The 21457-nt window shown below is 28.4% G+C and overlaps 1 protein-coding gene and 2 long non-coding RNA genes across 3 annotated transcripts in view; 1 reads left to right on the top strand and 2 right to left on the bottom strand.

Annotated features, from left to right (window-relative positions):
* LOC113370573 (deoxycytidylate deaminase) overlaps window positions 1–11971 on the bottom strand; it is a 46071-nt gene extending 34100 nt beyond the window's left edge. Inside the window, exon 1 of the mRNA XM_026611262.1 lies at window positions 11749–11971. Coding sequence (XP_026467047.1) covers window positions 11749–11898 — 150 coding nt within the window. The 5' untranslated portion in view covers window positions 11899–11971. The remainder of the gene's footprint in view (window positions 1–11748) is intronic.
* Window positions 11972–13689: 1718 nt separating this feature from the next.
* LOC113371493 lies at window positions 13690–14711 on the bottom strand. The gene is made up of 4 exons (XR_003366629.1): window positions 14560–14711; window positions 14208–14392; window positions 14036–14137; window positions 13690–13947 (listed from the first exon to the last, which is right to left on the bottom strand). It is a non-coding gene; the product is annotated as an uncharacterized LOC113371493 (long non-coding RNA).
* Window positions 14712–14944: 233 nt separating this feature from the next.
* LOC113371629 lies at window positions 14945–15617 on the top strand. Its single transcript, XR_003366640.1, has 3 exons — window positions 14945–15158; window positions 15339–15418; window positions 15532–15617. It is a non-coding gene; the product is annotated as an uncharacterized LOC113371629 (long non-coding RNA).
* The last annotated feature ends 5840 nt before the right edge of the window (window positions 15618–21457 follow it).

The following is a 21457-nucleotide window of genomic DNA, read 5'->3' on the forward strand; positions in this document are numbered from 1 at the left end:
TGATAGTCTACTCATTTTATACGCAGAAGTACTCATTAAAGCTTATTTTGAGCACTATAAAAACCCATTTTTATATCTAGCTTAATAATGTTCCTAAAACACTATAATATAGCGATTTATTAAGATTTTAATTGATATAATTTTGTTCATTACATGATTTTCGTTAAAATGTATATTTTTGAAGATATTAGCAAAAACTGATGAAAAACGCAAAAAAGAAACAAATTTTCAGTAGCCAGTAACTTGAAAAGTATTTTCTTTTTTGAAAAACATTATTAAACATTTTTCTTTTATAATTAGTTCTTTTATCGATACCCAACGCTATTTTGAAAAAAGTAAAATTACACCACTGAAAAGAAATGTCATCCACCCGAGAAGTGGTAAAGGAGTCTAAATTGTTTTCACTTCTGAAGAGTAAGATGAACCTAGTTCCAAAATTCCAAACGAAATGGAAAACAGTAAAAAAAAAGTTCAGACCGAAAGCGCTCCATTGAGTAAATATTCCGTACCCAATGATAAACATATGAATTTTTGACACAATGAAACTTCTAAATAATTTTTTATTAATTAATAATGTAGACATTACATTTTCCTTATTCATAATCATGAATTTATTATATTTTAATATTGCCTTAGCCTATAAGTGAATAGAAATGTTTGGCAAATGACAGTCTTCAATTGTTTTTAATGTCAAACTAAGCTTCAAATATTTTCAAGGGCAAACAATGATAAGCGGTTTTTTGTATTTTTTTCCATTTATTTCTACAATCTAACTATATTTCTATGAAACAAAACATTCTAGAAAATTTTCCGAACAAACTTCAGGAAGATTCATGAAAATCCGAATTATAGTTTAGGAGAATTAATGAAACTTACATTGTTACAGAAGAATTTTATATATAAGATATATATATATATATATATATATATATATATAAATACATACATACATCACACAAACACACATCTACATAATATAAAAACACTCACATATACTCACATACATACAACCATATTACACATACACTTATACATATATACATACACATATATACACATACATACATAAGTACATAAAAAGCTACAAAGTATTAATAAGATTTAGATATGTATCATGTAATATATTGGTATCTGTCCGTAAATTTAATGTATTACTTGTATGAGCTATTAACATCGATTCTGCAATACTTCTTTTAAATAAATCTTTTTCATAATATAATATGTGCGGATTATTGAAATCGAAACCATGGTTGTTAGAGATAGCGTGGTCTACGAGTGTACTTTTTTGTTGTATGTTATTATTTTTACTTTGTTTACTTTGTAATTCATGTTGTCTTAATCTTTTTTCTAAATTTTGACATGTTTGCACAATATAAGATGAATCGCAGTTCAGTTTATTTTGTAAACAACATCTTTTCTTTTTTTGGTAGATATATTGTCTTTAATGTTTGTGTATATGTCTTGCAGCTGTAGTAAGGGTGACACGGATATGTTGTTTTATTATATATATTGTGTTTATTAAAAAGTCTTTTGGATAAAAGGTGTAAATCTTTGTCTATATATGGAAAATTCACAAAACATTTATTTTCTGATACGTTATTTGGGCAATGTGTGGTTATTATTTGTTTATCTAATAAAAATGTAATTCTATTTTTAATTATTGGATTGATTATTTTGAAAGGGAAACTTATTCATGAGTAGTGTGTTAATGACTAGTTTGATATTGTGATTGTGAAATTTTGGGTTAGATAAAAGAATTGCACGGTCTACTAAACTGAGAACTGTGGATATCTTTATACTGAGAGGTGTAAAAGAATTAAAGTTAGTGTACCTGCCTGACCAGCTATCTTTCCTGAACCAATTGGTAATGCAAATACCCTTGTCGTTAATGAGCTGAACATCAAGAAAATGTATAGAGTTATCTTTTTCTAAATCTTGTGTAAATTGTAAATGAGAATTATAATTATTAAATTTTTGAAAAATATTCTCTATATCATTTTTGTTAATTAATAAAAGAGCGTCATCAACATATCGAAAATATAGTAGTGGTTTGCAAATTGTAGAATTCAACACACTATTCTCTATATCTCGTAGCACTAAGTCTGCTAAAACGGGACTTAAAGGACTTCACTAGGACATCCTCTTATCATAGTATAAAATTTATTATTGAATTGGAAATATGAGGCCTTCAGTAGTAAATCTATTCCTGAAATAAATGTTTCAAGAGGTGGTGAAGTGTACTCAACGATCTGCAACCATCTACTTCTAATGGCGGTAATAACTAATTTATGTAGAATGTTGCTGAAAAGATTGATAACATCAAAACTAACGAAGAAAAAATTATGAGGGATCTTGAAATCCTTTATACGATCTACTAAACTGTATGAATTGTTCAAAAAATATGGTGAATCAACAGTAACATTTTTTAAAATTTTGAAAAAGAATTTAGATAAATTATAATAAGGTAAATCAATGTGTGAAACTATAGATCTGAAAAGGCAGTTAGATCTATGTATTTTGGGAAGGCAATAGAATTTAGGTACTAGAGAGTGTTGGATTTTTAACTTTAGGGCAATAGAATTGTTGATGTGACCTTTTTTCCAAAAGATTAATGTATTTAAAAGCTTGTCTATGATGGTAATTGTTCGGATCACTCGGTAACTCCTCATACACTGTTTTGTCTTCTAGGATGTTCATTGCTTCTTTTTCATAATTACTCTTAACAGAATTGTTGAAATATTTCCTTTTTCTGCTTTACATAAAATTAATTGGCTATTCTCTTTTAGAAAGGTTTTTGCAGCTTTTATGTCCCGATGAATGTATGCTAAATTATTCTTTGAATTGATGTTTTATTTATTACTCTTCAAAATCTTCAATAATTTTTGTATGGAAGTGACTCTGATGAAATTTATATCCTTTTTTGTTGGATTCTTGATCAATTTAAGTCCAGCTTCCAGACTGCTTATGGTTTTTATAATGTCGTTGTATTTTAAATGTCTTTTTTGGATGGCAAATTTTGGTCCTAAGGCTAGAATATATTTTATGTTATCAGGTATAATTGTCTCTATTTTATTTATGAGCCATTTGTTCCAATCTAATCCTACGTTTAATATTGGATGTAATTTGTCCCTATTTTCTATTAATTTCAATAATTTTTTTTTGATGTTTGGCTTTAAAATGATTGAATTTTTTATTATATTTTTTCAGTTCGAGCTTAAAGAATTTATCATACTCATCTAATGCTAATATTTCTTGAATATCATGTTTGAGATTAACTATTGTTTTGTTCAACTAAATGATGTCTTTTTCACTGGTCGAAATTTCAAACTTTAATATTTTGTTAAGTACTATTTGTAAGCTATTTTGTAATTTGTGGTTTGTTTCATAAGGTGTATTTTTGAACAAACAAGTGTTGGAGATGACATTTGGTAACACATTTTCATGCTTACATTTAATGAGAAAATTCCGCTTGTTAATAGTCTTCGCTAAGGTGAGATGCGTTGTTGATAGATGTTTACATCGATTTGCGGCTTCTGTTCCATATTTTGTTAAAATTTGTAACATAGACTTAACCCTTAGCTCTCTTTTTTCCAACCTCAAATCACCCACTAGTTTAGAACGCACATCAAATATTGTCTATAAATTAAAATGCAATAATTTTGATTCCATTTACATAGATGAAAGAACAGGACAGAATTTAATAAAACGGCTAAAACAACATGATAATAACTCAAAAAATCCGCAACAAAATCAAACCATGATAACAGAACATTTAAAAATTTTAAACATTCTTTTAACTTTTACAACGCTAGTATACTTTATCGCGAACGGAACATTATTCAGAGAAGATTTGCTGAATCAGCATTAATAAATCTTGCATTAATAAAAGGTGTGATGCCTCCTTACTCTGTAAAAATTATCAGGTGATACTCAATAATATTTCCAAATTTGTTTCCTCTTAACTAGCTTAATTCCGAACCTGTAAACCTACCCTTACGCGGTACGATCCCGAACTTTGAATCTTAGCCTTTTTTACCCATACTTCGAAACACTGATTGTAAAAACCTCGCCAACTATTCTTCAAACGGTCTCTTCAAATAATTTTTAAGCACATGTGGCATTATTGCCTCGGAAACGTACGCATAAACTACTTTTTCCGTGCAAAATATATTATATTTCACAAATATTTTGCTATGCTCTGTTCAACAAAAACAAAAAACAAGTTAGTGTATATGATAGTGCAAAATTATGTGTCATGCGCTAATTACTGATGTAAGACCATATTTATGTAAGTTACCTTTGTTGTTTATATATGTGTATGTGTCTGTATATATATATATATATATATATATATATATATATATATATATATATATATATATATATATATATATATATATGATGCAGTTTTGCAGCCACAAGTCGAAAAATAAAACAAGATATATATATATATATATATATATATATATATATATATATATATATATATATATATATATATATATATATGTATGTATATATACGTATTATGTGTATATATTATATATATATATATATATATATATATATATTTATATATGTATATGTGATGTGTTTGTACATGTATATTGTATATATATGTACTGTTTATATGCATATTTATGTGTTGTATTACGCTTTTGTATGTTTGTATATATTTCTTTTTACTTTTCATTTCTTATGTTTGTCTATCTGTTTAGTTATAATTGTTATTGTTTTTATAATTATAATACTTGTATCTATAGTTCTTTTTCCAAGTTCTGTCATTTTTTCCTAGTTTATATTAATTTCTCAATGTTCATTCTGTAGATCCACTGATGATGACATAAAATCCTATGTCGAAACGTTCAGAAAAAATTAAAGATTAACTTCTAAATCTTTGCCTTTTATTTGATGTATTGCCCTTGAAGAACCTACTCATATTTCTCAACATCAAAACTAACTTCTTTAACACATATATATATATATATATATACTAGCTGACCCGGCAAACGTTGTTTCGCTAAATAAGGTATATTCTAAACCATTTCTAGAGAATCAAAAATATTAATACTTTAAGTGCATAAGGATGTGTTGTTTGAATGCTGTATACAATTAAGTATTATAAAAACAATAAAACCCATTAGTTTGTCTATATTTTGTCAATATAATCAAACTGCAAGTTTTATACACTTACTATAGAAAACATCGTATAATGCAATCCGAGTCTTTTTGGTCTTTCGGCTTATTAATTACGTTTCAAGTTTTTCTTTTTGGATTCTGGATTTTGTGTATAATTGTAAATAATACTACTGAGCTTATACAAAATTTTCAAATTTTTGTGAGGAGAGACAAAAAGTGAATTAAGTATTTCTTCTTTGACCTGCTTTTTGCAAAGTTTCAAGTTACATTCGATGAATTAAAGTAAATTTAATAAAAAGTACATATGTAGAGCAGGGCGAGGCATAAAAGTCCAATTTGACTTTGAGCATATATAAACTATATTCTGAAAACCATAATTATATCACAACAAATAACACATATCAAACGAACAATTATCTGACTACGTTCAGTAAACTGACTTCTACTTCAACATTGTAGAAATGTGCTTTTTTGATGTCTTTCAAAAATTTGTTATCTAGACCCTTTTATCCTATATGCGGGGTAACTTGTAACGGGCAGGTGGCAAAAGGTTTAAAGCCTTATTATAATTTTAAAGGTATTTTACAAAATAATTACATTTTTAACTAATGCTAAAACTACCAACGGAAGAAAATACTTTTATTATGGATTTTCAAAGATTACCGTTTATCTCCCCCATTTCAAAGATTATCGTTTTCAAATCAAGTTTGTAGCTGGCTATACATCTTTTTTCCTCTACTTTCAAATATTGTTGTTAAACAATGCTTAACTTTATTGATTTTTGGCACATCGGTGGTGGACCTTTTTAATTGCGGACCTTCATATATTAATATCTATTCTGCGATAAATTCTGGGAAATTATAACTGGAAAAATGTTATTCGACAAAATGTCCATTTGATCGATACCAAATTTAGGTTCTGAATTTAAATAAGATAAATAAAAAATAAGATAACCTAGAAAATGTTTTATAAATACCAATGAGTATATAATTATACATGCTCTTATATACTCTTTCAGAGCACCGTGTTTGAGAAAAATATGCCAAAAAGTGCATTATCATATTAACATATCAAAAATGTTTATATTTTGAGTCTCTTGAAACATTTGCGGCCAGTTTACTAACGTTTTTCTATATAAATAAAACTACAAACAAAACTACTTTCTACAAATTTATCATAAATAAATAATATTCGCGTAAAACATCCTATTAAACGTAATTGAACATTATCTGTCAAAAGCGTTTGACATTTCACGCAATTGCCACCGTCCACTGTTTTATTTAAATTACGCTTCAACAAAAATTTTCAAATTAAAAATGTAAAGTTTCCACGCGGATTTGAAATAATTTCTCACCTTTTGGACTTTCTCTGGATTGGCACGAATTTTTCAAGACTAAGACTGGCCAAATCGATTCAGCCGTTTTCGAGTTTTATTCGGACATTTGAAAGAGAGCTCCATTTTTATATATATATATATATATATATATATATAATTTAGAGATGGGCTTATCATATCCGAAGCCGGATCGACTCGGATTTGACTCCGCTTCAGGGAGGAGTTATATCCGCTTAACAACTCCACGACTCCGACAACTTTGAAACCAAAATATTCGACAAAAATGTGTTCAATAGTGCGTTGTTTATACATCTAAGGATTTGTCAAATCCCATTTAATTTTTTGAAATGAAAATTCATGAATAAAAAAATTAAAAAAATATCAACAAAATAATTTTTCTAAATAATTCACAAATAAATGACAAATGAATGAGTTGTATAGCTTTTCGGTCGACCAGATGATCGACTCAATGACTCGTAATTTTAACAGTGTTGACCAAAGTAAAAACGCAAAATTTGAGAATCAAATTCAATTCAATTATTTTCTTTTGATGGGAAAATAATTGATTTTTTGGATTAATTTTATATAAAATTAATGTAGTAAACTTTGTAATAAAAGCAAAACATGTATCATAAAATATTTTCACCAAATATTAATACTTCTGCTTTCTAATTTTTTCTTTTGCTATTTTCATTCGAGAATTAATATTATATCGGGTAGTTCGATTAGCATATTATTACTTTGACAATTATATAATTGTTTAAAGTAAAAATTTAATACTATATATTTTTTGCTGCTGAATACTATTGACGTCACTGATATATTTTGCACTCTAAAGTATTGTTATTTCAGGCTATAGAAAAACCAGATTAAATGTATTTTGTTTCGTGTATTCATTCACGGCCAAAAATTGTCGTAGTTAGAAATACGACCCCTTACTATTCAATAAATTATACATTGAAGCTATTCACACTTGAACAAAATTTCATTGTTCTGTATCTTTGAAGTAATATTTTTGTATTTTCTGGAAAAAAACGTATACCTAAAAGATCATAAAACTGCCTGTGAGACAAGAAAGTGACCCTTCCTTCCCAAAGCAATACTGACAAAAACAGTAAATGTCTGCACGAGTTAACAGATTTAATACCAGTTTAGGGAAGTCGGATATGACAAATCCTGTGAAACAACTCCACTCGGATTCACTCCGAGGGAGGAGTTGTATCGGAGTGATAACTCCGGAGTGAATTACCCATCTCTAATATATATATATATATATATATATATATATATATATATATATATATATATGCGCGTGTATAACGTACACTCTATAAAAATATTACCAAGTTCTGATGATATTCGGTCATACAAACCAAACAATTCATATAACTTTTGATTTTTGAATTCTTGAAATTTAACATTTAGTTTTCGCTAAAACAATTTATGTATTATCTGCTCGTTTAGTCTTTACATTAACTAAAAAACAAAATAGTAAAACACCAAATACAAATAAATAGTCCGATAAAACAATTTAGAATATCAGAATATTTACAAAAAGCTGATTAACTAATAAATATAATAACTTAATACTAATGAATAGTGAAAAATAAACAGCCAACATACTCTGCAATAAATATAAAATCTTGTCCATTGAATTTCATTTTGTAATGATACTTTTATAAATAACTTTAATATTTCTATAAGAAAACAATCCTATATATCGAATATATACATAGTTGTTATCACGTAATAGTTTCTTCGACAGAATAAATAAAAAAAACCTTAATTTATATGTAAAATTTGATTTGCAACCGCTCACAGTAAGAAATTTCGTTCGCTCTTCGCATCTAGCGTGTCCGACCGAGTACCAATACCCGCACCCGCAGTTAACTGACAGTCCTAATATCGAGTACCAGTACCCGGCCCGCACAAAGTGTGTTAATATAGATTCAAACTATGTTTTTTAGTTGTTTCACAAACTGTAATGTTAATTTTAAGTGAGATTTAACAGTTTTTTTATATATAACCACTATAAAAGCTTACACCTGGGTGAGGTAAAAAAACAACTGAACGTTAACCCTGACAAAGGTGTAAAAAATCAAATTCAAATTCAAATCTGCAGGTCAATATTTCTGACAAAATACTAGATCAAGGGTATTTACAGTGCTATCTGTGTAAAAAATGCATCAATAGAATTTATATTCTGCATTAGTTGAATAACATGATTATTTTGAAAAATACCTTTCAAATTAAAATAAAACATTGTCCCAATTTACCCCGCCATTGGGATGGGATGACCTTTGTGCCATTTATTCCAGTTCGTCACACTGAATAGTATATTATCTACCACTCCTCGCAAAAATTCGAAAATTTTGTATAAGCTCAGTAGTATTATTTTCAATCGTACACAAAAATTCAGAATTTAAAAAAATCTGAAAAACTTGAAACGTGATCAGTATTTGATTATTTATATTTTGTAATGAGTCGAAAGACCAAAAAAGGCTTGAATTGGATTATACCTTGTTTTTCATAGAAAGTGAAAAAAACTTCCAGTTCGATTGTATTAACAAAATATCGGCAAACGAATATTGTTAATATAAATTATATAATATTGAACAAGTAGACTTTGGGGTTTATTGCTTTCATAATATCTCATTGTCTGTAGCATTCAAATTACACATCCTTAATTTTTTGATTCTCTAGAAATTGTTTAGCTTAGCTTTGCTGCCGGGTCAGCTAGTATACAATATTATTTCAGAAGAGACGAGCTTATTCACAATTATAAATTATAATAAAATAATTTTATAACATATATAGTAGTTGCACAATACCAGCTTCTGAAATGAGAAGAGCTGGAAGTAAATATTCAAACATTAAATATAATGTTTATCAGCAGAAAATATTAATAATAATAACAATTATTAACAAAAAAAAGCAAGGTTGCGCAAGAGGATCAAATGGTCACTACATAGATAAAGGTGAAGAACTTATGCATAAAAATAGTTATTGAAATCAAATTGAAAAAAATCTGCAATATCATAAAACGCAACTTTAGGACGCAACTAGGAAGCATGGAATTTTTTGTTGTCCAAGTTTCAAAAAAGACCTAACTAATTAGCATGTGCATACCTTATGAGTTTATGCCTGGTGATGTAGTTGTAGGAGGTCAAAGCCATGTTAAAAAGTTTCATATTGTTTTTAATAGAAGAAAATTTTACCAGCAGAACATGAGCAGTTACAATAATACGTTAGTGAAAAATGTTTCTGGAGGCCTCTTCTGGGAAAGGGAAAAAATATCCACAATGCTCTTTTCTGAATTTTAAATATTTTGATCAATTCCGATAACAAAACACATATTTGGATATTGTGTGCAATATGAAAATAAAAGTTGCTATATTAAACGGATAATAAATAATTTAAACCGAGCTTGGATTTTAGAGTGCGCAACACGAAATGTGATCTGAATAATTTAAATTATATGCTGAATTGTTGATGATTAAAGAGGTAATATAGTTGAATAATTGATCTCTTCTTCAAAAAGTAATGATTTTATTACACCATATCATTATTATTGACATTTGTAATTCAAATTATAATTCTTTAAGAAATTTAGCATGGATGAAACAATTGTACAAAGAGGTAAATTGTTAATGTAGATAAATGTGCGAGACACACTCAAACTAGTTAATTTGACAGAAGTTATTTGTTTGCACTCATTAAGTATAGCATATGTTTATGCTTTGAGTCAGCTTAGACAAATAGAAATCAAATAGCCTCAGTGATCGTCCACAAATACCAGAATATTCTAGTTTATTAAGAGATAAGTTAATTAAAATTATAATATTTCTTATAATAAAAAGTACCAAACATTTTTATAGATAACAAAATACTGATGTATAAAATATGGCTTTTTTGAAAAAGTCCATGAGAAATAGAATCATTCTATGAAACCCATGCTTATTCTTAAATAAAATATATTTATGGAGAAAAGAAGTTAATCTGGTATGAACATTTTTTTCAATTACTTTATAGAAAGAGATCAAATGGAACTGTAACGATTTATATCATATTTATTATATTTATAAAAATAAATCATCAACTAATGGTGTATGGCATCGTGCCTTAAGGCATATTGCTCGAATTTTCCGTGTCACAATGAAATACAAAAAATAAAAATTAGTTAAAATTTATTATGAAAATTTAAAAAATTAAAACAAAAAATTTAATTGGTTTTATAATTAAACCGCTTTCATCTGCCTCTAATATTCTACCACGGTCAGTTTGAGCATAAAATCTAAGTTCGAGACTAGCTACGTGCAGTTTCTCCTTATAAGGTATGCAAAAGGTTCAGAAATCTTCAAAACGTGAAGATATGCAAAAATTTTCAATTTCGATTTTTGGACGATTACAATAACTTACCATACGGGATGTTAATAATACTTTTTGGACTTGAGTATTTGTCTATATATAAGCTCGGATCTAATAGATTCAAATTATGATTTGAATAAGGTTTGTTTTTAATCGGAATCAAAATGGAAAATATTCAACTTGGCACATCACTAGTAAATACCTTAACACAATGAGATAAAAATATGTGCAGACAAAGTTCATGACAACAGCCAAAATGTGATCAACCTTATTTTAAATATTTCTGATCAAAATACTTACTACTATAGCTCAGTCAGCTGATTATAAAAATTAATTGATCAATAATCTAATGAGAATGGTAACTGCAAATGCACAATATTAAAACAAAAGCACATATTTTTAAGCAGGTACCATCAGCATAAATTTACTGTACAACGAAGTAATAATTATATTTGTGCATTGAAATTAACATGCACACTTTACTCGAATGCCCTTTGATACATCATCATTACAACAAATGTTACATTTATTATAACATTTGAAGTAGCTTCATTCTTACTTGAGGTTAAGAAAAAACTTGTTAAATTTAGTCTAAGGTTTATCTGTATAATATAAAATAATACACAAACACTCTGAATTATTCTATCACACTAAAAATGTAGGAAAATACATAAATACTTCAAATTTTACATTTAGTAAAAATTCAACTAGGCTATATCAAAAGATTGCATATTTAACTTTGATTTTGATATAGCCTGATTTTATTTTTACTAAATGTAAAATTTGAAGTACCTATTTATGTATTTTCCTACATTTTTAGTGTGATAGAATGCATGGTGTGCATTATTTTATATAAAAGAAAATTTATCAAAGAAAGTTGAGGTTAATTTCATTCGTTGACATACTTGAGATACAGGATCCTTGCTACGTTTTGCGGCTAAAAACGCCACGGCCATAAAATATTCTTCCCATTCTAAATATTCCGATCTTTTAGCATTAACGTTACGTTTTGGTATTTCATCCGTTTTGCTTCCTGACGCATCCAATGAAGCCATATTAATAAACAAACGTTCTTCAATTCAAACCAAAAACAATATAAACGTAACACAGGGTATTGTCTAGGCCTTAGACCCTTTGGACAATAAAATATAGACCATATCATAGAATAAAGATAGACTATACCATAGAACGGCCATGTCCAACCTGCGGCCCGCGGGCCGCATGCGGCCCGATGGCGATTTTTGTGCGGCCCCATGACAAACAACAATCGCACAAATTATTATTTTCAATTTGAATAAATAAAATAATTTTTGTAAAGGCTAATATAGAAGTCTGAACACTAAGTCAGCTTCAACCGAAAGTAATGGTCATTAATCGAATGAATAGATGGCGATATGATACTCTATGGATAGCGCTTGACAGATAACGACAAATAATTGTCAACGCAACGGACAACTGGAGCCTAGCGGCTCTATGGACAAGTGGGCAACACTAGTTCACGAGTCATTCACCAGTCTATAAGTCCATATGATTGTAATCGTGGGGAGTTATCTTCGAAAAAATGTTCATATTACGATTATTAAAAAAAAAAAGAATGTTCAAACAGTTTTAAAATACAAAAAAAAAATTTTTTTTTTCAAAAAAAATCCACTTTTTTCAATAATTTCAAGATTCTCAAAAATCTAATTTTATCAAAGTTTTCAAAAATATTAAAGCTTTTAAAAGTTTGGAATTACGGTACGAGAAGTTCCATCAAATTGCCTTAAGGCGCGATGCCATGCACCACTAGTTTTTCCAGATTTGTTGCGGCCCAGTGCCTTGTATATTCCTAAATTTTGGCCCAAAGAGTAATTTAGGTTGGACATCGCTGCCATAGAATATAGACCATATCATAGAATAAAGGTAGACTCAGACTCCGAGTGCTAGTGATTGCTAAGGGCGCTACTTGGCAATAGCGCTTTCATGGGGAGTTATCTCCGAACAAATGTATATTACCATAGATAAATAAGCATAAATAGATCGCTATCTCGGGCCATTTGACGTTACACTCATTTTAATTTACGAATAGATCACTACATGGAAGCACATGTACATACAGTATGTAAATTAACCCCTGGTATTACTTCTACATTTGTACATCAAATCAATACAGCCCAAAAATCTGAAAAAAAATATTATTTGAAATAAGAACAAAACATACGAAATACAAAATATATTTTCAAATATATCACAGACATATTTTTGAAGAATTATAAACTAAACAGAAATAACTGACTACTATTAATTAAAGTATATTACAGACATATTTTTAAAGTACTTATTCTATTAATATTCTAGAAATAACTTATTCATATTAATTACTTAATGACTAATAATAATATATTAAAACTTAAAACTAAGAAGTAAAAAGTGCAGGAGTATTGATGATGTAATGACAAATTTAGAAGGAATGACAAGTAATGCAATAATTTAAAAGGATAAAAAGAACAGCACATTTTTAAAAAAGAATGAATACTTTCCAAACAAAATAATCCTAAAACAAAACATATATATATTGATATCCAAATTGAGATAAAACTAAATTCCTAGGATTAAAATTCATTTACGAGACATTCTTGTTTATTATCTCTCCATTTAATAGTTATTTTGCTATCTAATCAATCATTAATAAAGTTATATTTGACGAAATCTTTGAATAGTTTCTGTATAAGTGTTTTTAAACGTAAGTAACCAAAACCCTGAACTACTTTTAATTTATACCAATTGTAGCTCAAATCTATCTATCGTTTTAATCCAGTTTTTATTGCAAGGAGATTTAGTTAAAACTATAACTAAACCCTTGCGCTTTATAAACTGTCTGGTCTTTGAGTATGCTCTCTTAATTGAGACATTATCAAAATTCTTGACCTTACATTTTAAGTTTCCGGAATATTTGAAAACTTCTCAGAACATTGTATACTCTGTTGGAATTTATCCTTTAAATTATTGCATTGCATTTTAATCCCGAAACAAAATTTGATGTATCATACATCTTCTGGGTGTTAAGGCACTCCTACGCCTAATCATTGCATTCTGCGGCAATTTGCAGCTACCATCAAGGACTTCTATTGAATATATTGTTATATCATATTAATTGAAGATATTGTAATTATCATATTAAATATTTTTGCTGCAATTAGTATGAAAAAATACCTTTTCGGAAAACTGGTGTCAGAATAGGTGACTTTTAACCTGCACTTCACAATCTTAGAGGTGCTGCAAAAATCTTTTTCAAGGTGTTTAGGCTTCCATCTCCTAAGAACATAAGATTCTTTTATTAATTTTTTTTTGCAAATGTTATTGAAGTATTTAGAGTTATAATTACTTGGCTTTGTCCTTGGAGTTGCAGATTGTTCTTCTGGTTCTGTATCAGAGCATTCTCCAGTGACTTGAAAACTATTTTGTTATTGCCGTAAAGGAGACACTTCTATTTGGTTTCGATTTCAAATTATCGTTGATTTGTGCCACAAACCGAAGAGTTAGGTCATCCATTAAAAGATTATTCGCCCTCTGCATCCAAATTGAAAGCATCTTTTTACACACAAATTTTTACACACAAATATATATATAATATATATTTACACAAATATATATATATATATATATATAACATTTTAATTGTATTGTGATGATACATATTCATTTTATGCATAATACATCATTATATAAGTACATACCTGATAATTAGATGCCGGAAAAACATGCATTTTTTTATTATATTTGGGGTTATAACAATTTGGCACATAACACTTTATCATTTTAACTTAATAATAAATGAAAAAAGTATTCACCAAAACATAATTATATATAAACAATCACAGAAAATCTCAACTACAATACGCGATGACAATTTGACAACTTATAGAAGATGGCCGATCAAATCAATGTAGATCAACAAGCCAGCTGCTAGATCAATGAAATTGGAAATCGTAGCGCCATCCTTCGAACTATTCAAATACCATTCCATTTCAAAACACGGTAATCTTCATTTGTTCGGAGATTACCGGCCATGGGGGGTTATCTCTGAACAAATACGCTTTACCGTGTTTTGACATTGGGTATTGCCAAGCTTAGATTATAGATGGCTTACATTCGCTCAATTACAACAACGCTCGTTCGCGCATTTGACAGCCGTCGTACGAATGTGCCAATAACCTATATGTTGTTGCTAAATATTTCTGTTCTAGTGAATATTTAATAAATAAATTTAGTATGGTCACGTGCCAAGTTGTTTCAACTAATGAATATTGAATTGCACGTCTTAATTGATGGCCAGGTATGTATGATGAGTTATATTTATTTATATAATGAAAATGTATAATAATAATACACGATGAAAATGTCAGAAGTCAAACACTTTTCAATCAATTCAAGAAGCATCCTAAAGTTCATGTTCTCCGGAGCCTAAATATGCCGGATTTGTACTGTATGATGTATTTTAATATAATTATTTTAGAACTTGGTATATCAATGTCAATTCATAAAAATGATGTAAAGGCAGTGGCAGATTGTCGAAGGAGAGTAATCTTACTTCAGGTAACTAAATACAAGTTGCTTATATATTTTATTTTGAATAATGTAGTTGTATCTTTAAATCAAGTATCTGTCTTTCTTGTAATAATTTATATAATAATATGCTTCTTGTTTAGGCTTCTTTGAGCTGTATTGAAGTGTGTGGATTAGACAAATCTCCTTTACGGGAATCATGAAAGAGTTTTCCTCTCACGCATTCACGACTAGGAGAGCATTCTGATGTAGAATCAGGCGATAATTCTGATAGAGGGTAAACAAAACAATCTAATAAAAAAACACGACAGTGTGCAATCCAGAGAAAGGGCCAAGTAATTTTAATTCTAATACCATTTGCAAAGAAAATAAGTAAGGACATAATTCTTGCTTTGAAACTGTACAAAAAGTCTGCAAAGGTATCAAATGCATACTTTTTATTCTGTTTATTGAAAACACCTGGCTTTATAGTTTTTTTTATCTTTTATGGAAGTTTTAATGTTAATGGATTCATCATGATCATAAAATGAGTAAATGTGATTTTTAAAAATCACTCATACACAGAAACTATTTAAAGATTTCGTCAAATGTAACTTTATTAATGATTGATTAGATAGCAAAGTAACTATTAAATGGAGAGATAATAAAGAAGAACATCTCGTAAATGAATTTTAATCCTAGGAATTTAGTTTTATCTCTATTTAGTTTCGAGGTTTATTTTGTTTGGAAAGTATACGTTCTTTTTTAGAAATTTGCTGTTCTTTTTATTCTTAAAAATTTTTTAAAAATTTCTTTAAAAATTTATACTTGTTTATCTATGTTACCGGCCATGTATATTACCCTGTTTTGGAAAGGACTACTATTTTTAGCGAAAAAAAGATGTCGCTACTAGTTTCAAAATGTGATGGTTTCAAATGTCAAAATTACTCGCTTAGATTTGCCATTCGCCATTTTGTATCAAAATTTGTGGTTCGATGTTGTTTCTGTAATTAATTGTATTCAAGTAAGCATTTATGTGAAATTTAATATGGCAAAATGTAACCCACCAACTTGTGGTAACTTCAGAAATAATATAAAATGCACTCTTTCCGGCTTTATGAAGTGAACAAATTAGAAATGTACAATTATATTTCACAGAATAGTTCTCATGTCTATAATGACCAGGAGAACACTCTGCAACTCCAGTGGAAAAGGTAATAATAATTCTGAATATTTTAATACCATTTGCTATTACGACTTGATATTATATTACAACATGTTATGTTTATTAGATGTTCTTGGGCATACAAACTGCAGCAGAATCTAGTGACTGAGGATAGGAGTGTCTTGATGCCGAAAAAAGATGTTGTTACTAAATATGTAAAACGTCAAATGGATCGCTTAGATTTGCCATTCGCCATTTTGTATTCGCCATAATAATAATTCTGAATATTTTAATACTATTTGCTATTACGACTTGATATTATATTACAACATGTTATGTTTATTAGATGTTCTTGGGGATACAAATTGCAGCAGAATCTAGTGACTAAGGATAGGAGTGTCTTCATTCCAAGGGCATGTAAAATGTATGACACATCCATTATATGTTGAGGGAGTTAAGAAGGATAGACAACAATGCAATTTTTTAAGGTATAAATTGCAACAGAGTATAAAATGCTCAGAAATATTCTTAACATTCCAGCCGAAAGGACTGCTGCACTTTCTATTGACACAATCGAATCATAAGAAATTCAAGATATTGTAGAATGCAACTTTTTTAATGATTGATTGGAAAGCAAAATAACTATCAAATGCAAAGTTAATGTTAAAGAAGCATGACTCATAAATAAATTTTAATTCTTGGAATTTAGTTTTTCTATCAATTTTGATATCAATATATATTTTATGTCTGTAGGATTTAACTTTTTAAATTTGTTCATTATTTGTCATTTCTTCTAATTAACTAAAATTGCAACTCATTATTCCAATTTTTAATGAATTGATAACTTTTGACCCAAAGACTATAATATTTTTTCAAACTTTGATGAATTTTGAAAATGTAATAATGTGCAATAAATCCACTTCGAATACTTTTAACTACTCATAAATTAATTTATCTATCATGGATTAAGTCGATTATTTGAACATTTCGGGAAGTTCATGTAACTTGCCTCAAGGCAAAATGCCAATACCAACTAGTTATGTTTAAGATCATATATAAGTAAACATATAACTGAACATTTCGGCATACCATAGAAAAATTTGATATATGTGTGTGCGTATATGTTTTGTGTGGATACAACTTTTTGTCCACGATTGTGGGCGCGCACATCAACCGATTTGAATGATTCAAAAAGCATTCAATTCCCAATGATGGGGAGAAGTGGTGATTGGTTCTTGGAAAAAACAGATCCAGCCGTTTTGGAAATAAGGTGCAAATAATAATAGTTTTTGAGAGAACGAAGCATCCGTTTGAATGTTTCAAAAAACTTTTTGTTTGTTATAACAAAACGATTATTTTTGGGAAAAACAAAAAAAAAATTACATTTCCAAAAAAAAAAATTTCTGAATATCAAAAAGCATTTGGATTTTAATATTAATTCTAGCTAAAATTCAAAACCTCACTTGAATATGCTTGAAATATTATAATTATATATTTGAAAACATTTAATATTCTTCAAATATTTTATTACGGTAAGGGAAGATCCAGCAATAAAGTTTGAATTTAATTTTTTTTATGATAGTATAATATTTTCACAAATAAAATGATACAAAGCATAGATAAATAAGCATAAATATGATAGAAAGCATGTCAAATCGAGACATTTTACAGTAATATAATACTCTTCTTTAATTATGTATTTCACGCGTATTTGTTCACTACGAAAACCACCAGATAAACCATCATCCTACCGTCCGATATGCATGCCGGATACAGCGGGTAAATTTTTAAAAAATAATTCACGAAAGAATAGATGCAGTAGCTGACAATCAGTATGGTTTTCGCAAAGGGCGTAATTACATTTCCGTAAACTTTTGAAAGCACATTTGTAACTGTGATTGGTCTATAGTTATTTGAGTCAAGTTTATCTCCTGTTTTAAAAATAGGTTTAAATTTGACCATTTTAAACATTTTGGAAAGCTACCTTTATCAATGCATTTATTTATAATTGTTGTAGATGTTGGGTTTAGCTGATATCAATCAAACCAATAAAATCAAATTGCAGTGCAGAGAAATGTCAAATACGAGATTCATTCTGCGACAAAGTGCTAACAGAAGGATCTAATATTTGTTTAGCTGATAACACATACAACATGCAAATCATAAAATATCCTATGACCTTGTCTTAAAACTTTATCGTACTTTTAATCACGTTTGTTCTAATGTGGTGGCCAATAACAAAAATATTTTAATATGAGTGCATACCACTTTACTGAATCTATCCAATGAAGCAATTTATTTCTTCTTGAATTTTCTTTCGAAACTATAACAAAATTCACTCTGTTCATGTACTTTCTCCACTTATTATACTCGCATTATTTGATGGCACAGATACGCCGCATTATTTGAAGGCACAGATACGCCGCATCATTTTAGAAATAAATAAAAACTGCGATTTGAAACAATATTTGACAAAAACGTAATTTCAAATGAAACCTGTCAAACGCCATACCGTTTAGTGTTGCAATTTTCGGCCACCGTGAGAAGACACGGCGTTTTCACTGACATTTTTATGGACTTGCCCGGCGCCCTGGCCACTTATACTTGTTTATCTATGGCCCTGGCTATGTGCGAAGGCATGGAAGGGGAAGTCAAATCGACCGAAGCGTTCGTAGTGGCTACTCTGAGCATTAAATGTAGCTATTATAACCGAAATTTTAAACAAAAACACATAAAATATTTGTTTATTTCAAATTTAAATGAGATAATTAAAAATGAGCCACCAAAGCTGCTGTGTAGTGGGTTGTAGAAATACCGGCAGAAAAAGTGACTGCAAATTCTATTCATTTTCTACAGCTAAGTGGAAAGAAAATCAACGGGAAAATTGGATCGCTGCGGTTAGAAGAATAAAGTAAGTATCATAACCTTATTGTTATAAAAGTACAATTCGGAGTATTATGAATAGTTGTAAAATTGTTATGTTCAGCAAAAAGAAAAATTATAAGTCTATAAATTGTTATATTATCAAAATTTAATGCTTACTAGAAAATTTTTTTTTGCAAACAATGTAATTAATACAAGGCTGAAATAATGAAAAATATATATTTATATATTGTATATTGATTATGTATAACTATTATCTATATATTAATTACATTTTATTATATAATAATTGTAATTTTATGATTAAAAGAAAAATAAAAGTTATCACATAGCGATAAAATGTTTATTTTGCAAATAGTTTAATTAATACAATGCTGAAATAAAGCAAAATATATATTTGTATTGTTGATGGATCACCGCCGTGGGTTCCCAAGCCCTATGATCGCATTTGCAGTGAACATTTCATTAGAGGAAAAAATCGGTCGAGGTATTGAGTTCTACCTACTTGCCAACAATATTTCCTTCAATTTACAAGCCTCGAAATGTTAATGTAGTTTTTTTTCCTGCAATTTTATTTGATGGATGATGGAATCAAATCATGTCTTTATAATAATGTCTATTGTAAGTCTTTAGTTTGACCAAAAATAATAAAAAAATGAGTAAATTAATTTATTATTTACTTATTCTATTAATAAAATATTTTTATCATTATTATATTGTTTTTATTAAGAACTATTCCAAGATTATGACATAAGCTTTGAGGCACTTAACCTTAAAAATGTTTACTGCATTTCTTTATTTAATTAATCATTATACTTAATTATGTTTTAACTACGTTGAAGTAAATTTAATAATTTCAATAATCATTCATCGTTCACATTATTACTGTATCTTGTTTATTATTATTTATAACAATTACTTAATATCTTTTTCTTTAACAAACATATAAAACCCATGAAAACCACACACTGATAGCAACAATTAGTTCATATTTATTACGGCGTGCTGCATGGGCGCTGCAGTCACGCTCTTATAAGTCTATAAATTGTTATATTATCAAAATTTAATGCTACTAGAAATTTTTTTTTTGCAAAACAATTTAATTAATACAAGGCTGAAATAATGAAAAATATATATTTATATATTTGTATTTTGATTATGTATAACTATTATCTATATATTAATTACATTTTATTATATAATAATTGTAATTTTTGATTAAAAGAAAAATAAAAGTTATCACATAGCGATAAATGTTTATTTTGTCAAATAGTTTTAATTAATACAATGCTGAAATAAAGCAATATATATTTGTATTGTTGATGGATCACCGCCGTGGGTTCCCAAGCCCTATGATCGCATTTGCAGTGAACATTTCATTAGAGGAAAAAATCGGTCGAGGTATTGAGTTCTACCTACTTGCCAACAATATTTCCTTCAATTTACAGCCTCGAAATTTTGTGTGTTTTTTTTTCCTGCAATTTTATTTGAGATGATGGAATCAAATCATTCTTCTATAATAAGTCTATTGTAAGTCTTTAGTTTGACCAAAAAATAAAAAAATGAGTAAATTAATTTATTATTTACTTATTCTATTAATAAAATATTTTTATCATTATTATATTGTTTTTATTAAGAACTATTCCAAGATTATGACATAAGCTTTGAGGCACTTAACCTTAAAAATGTTTACTGCATTTCTTTATTTAATTAATCATTATACTTAATTATGTTTTAACTACGTTGAAGTAAATTTAATAATTTCAATAATCATTCATCGTTCACATTATTACTGTATCTTGTTTATTATTATTTATAACAATTACTTAATATCTTTTTTCTTTAACAAACATATAAAACCCATGAAAACCACACACTGATAGCAACAATTAGTTCATATTTATTACGGCGCTGCATGGGCGCTGCAGTCACGCTCTGAGCGAATTGGGGTATGAATATCGCATCTATATATATGTATATGAATGCATATGGAAGGAAAGTGACCGTACCGTCTTATCTATGAATTACGTCTTTGTAGTTTC

The sequence above is a fragment of the Ctenocephalides felis genome, unplaced genomic scaffold, assembly GCF_003426905.1.
Source record: "Ctenocephalides felis isolate EL2017-DRISC unplaced genomic scaffold, ASM342690v1 CF-g0.4_SCAFFOLD_01492, whole genome shotgun sequence".
Lineage (NCBI taxonomy): Eukaryota > Metazoa > Arthropoda > Insecta > Siphonaptera > Pulicidae > Ctenocephalides > Ctenocephalides felis.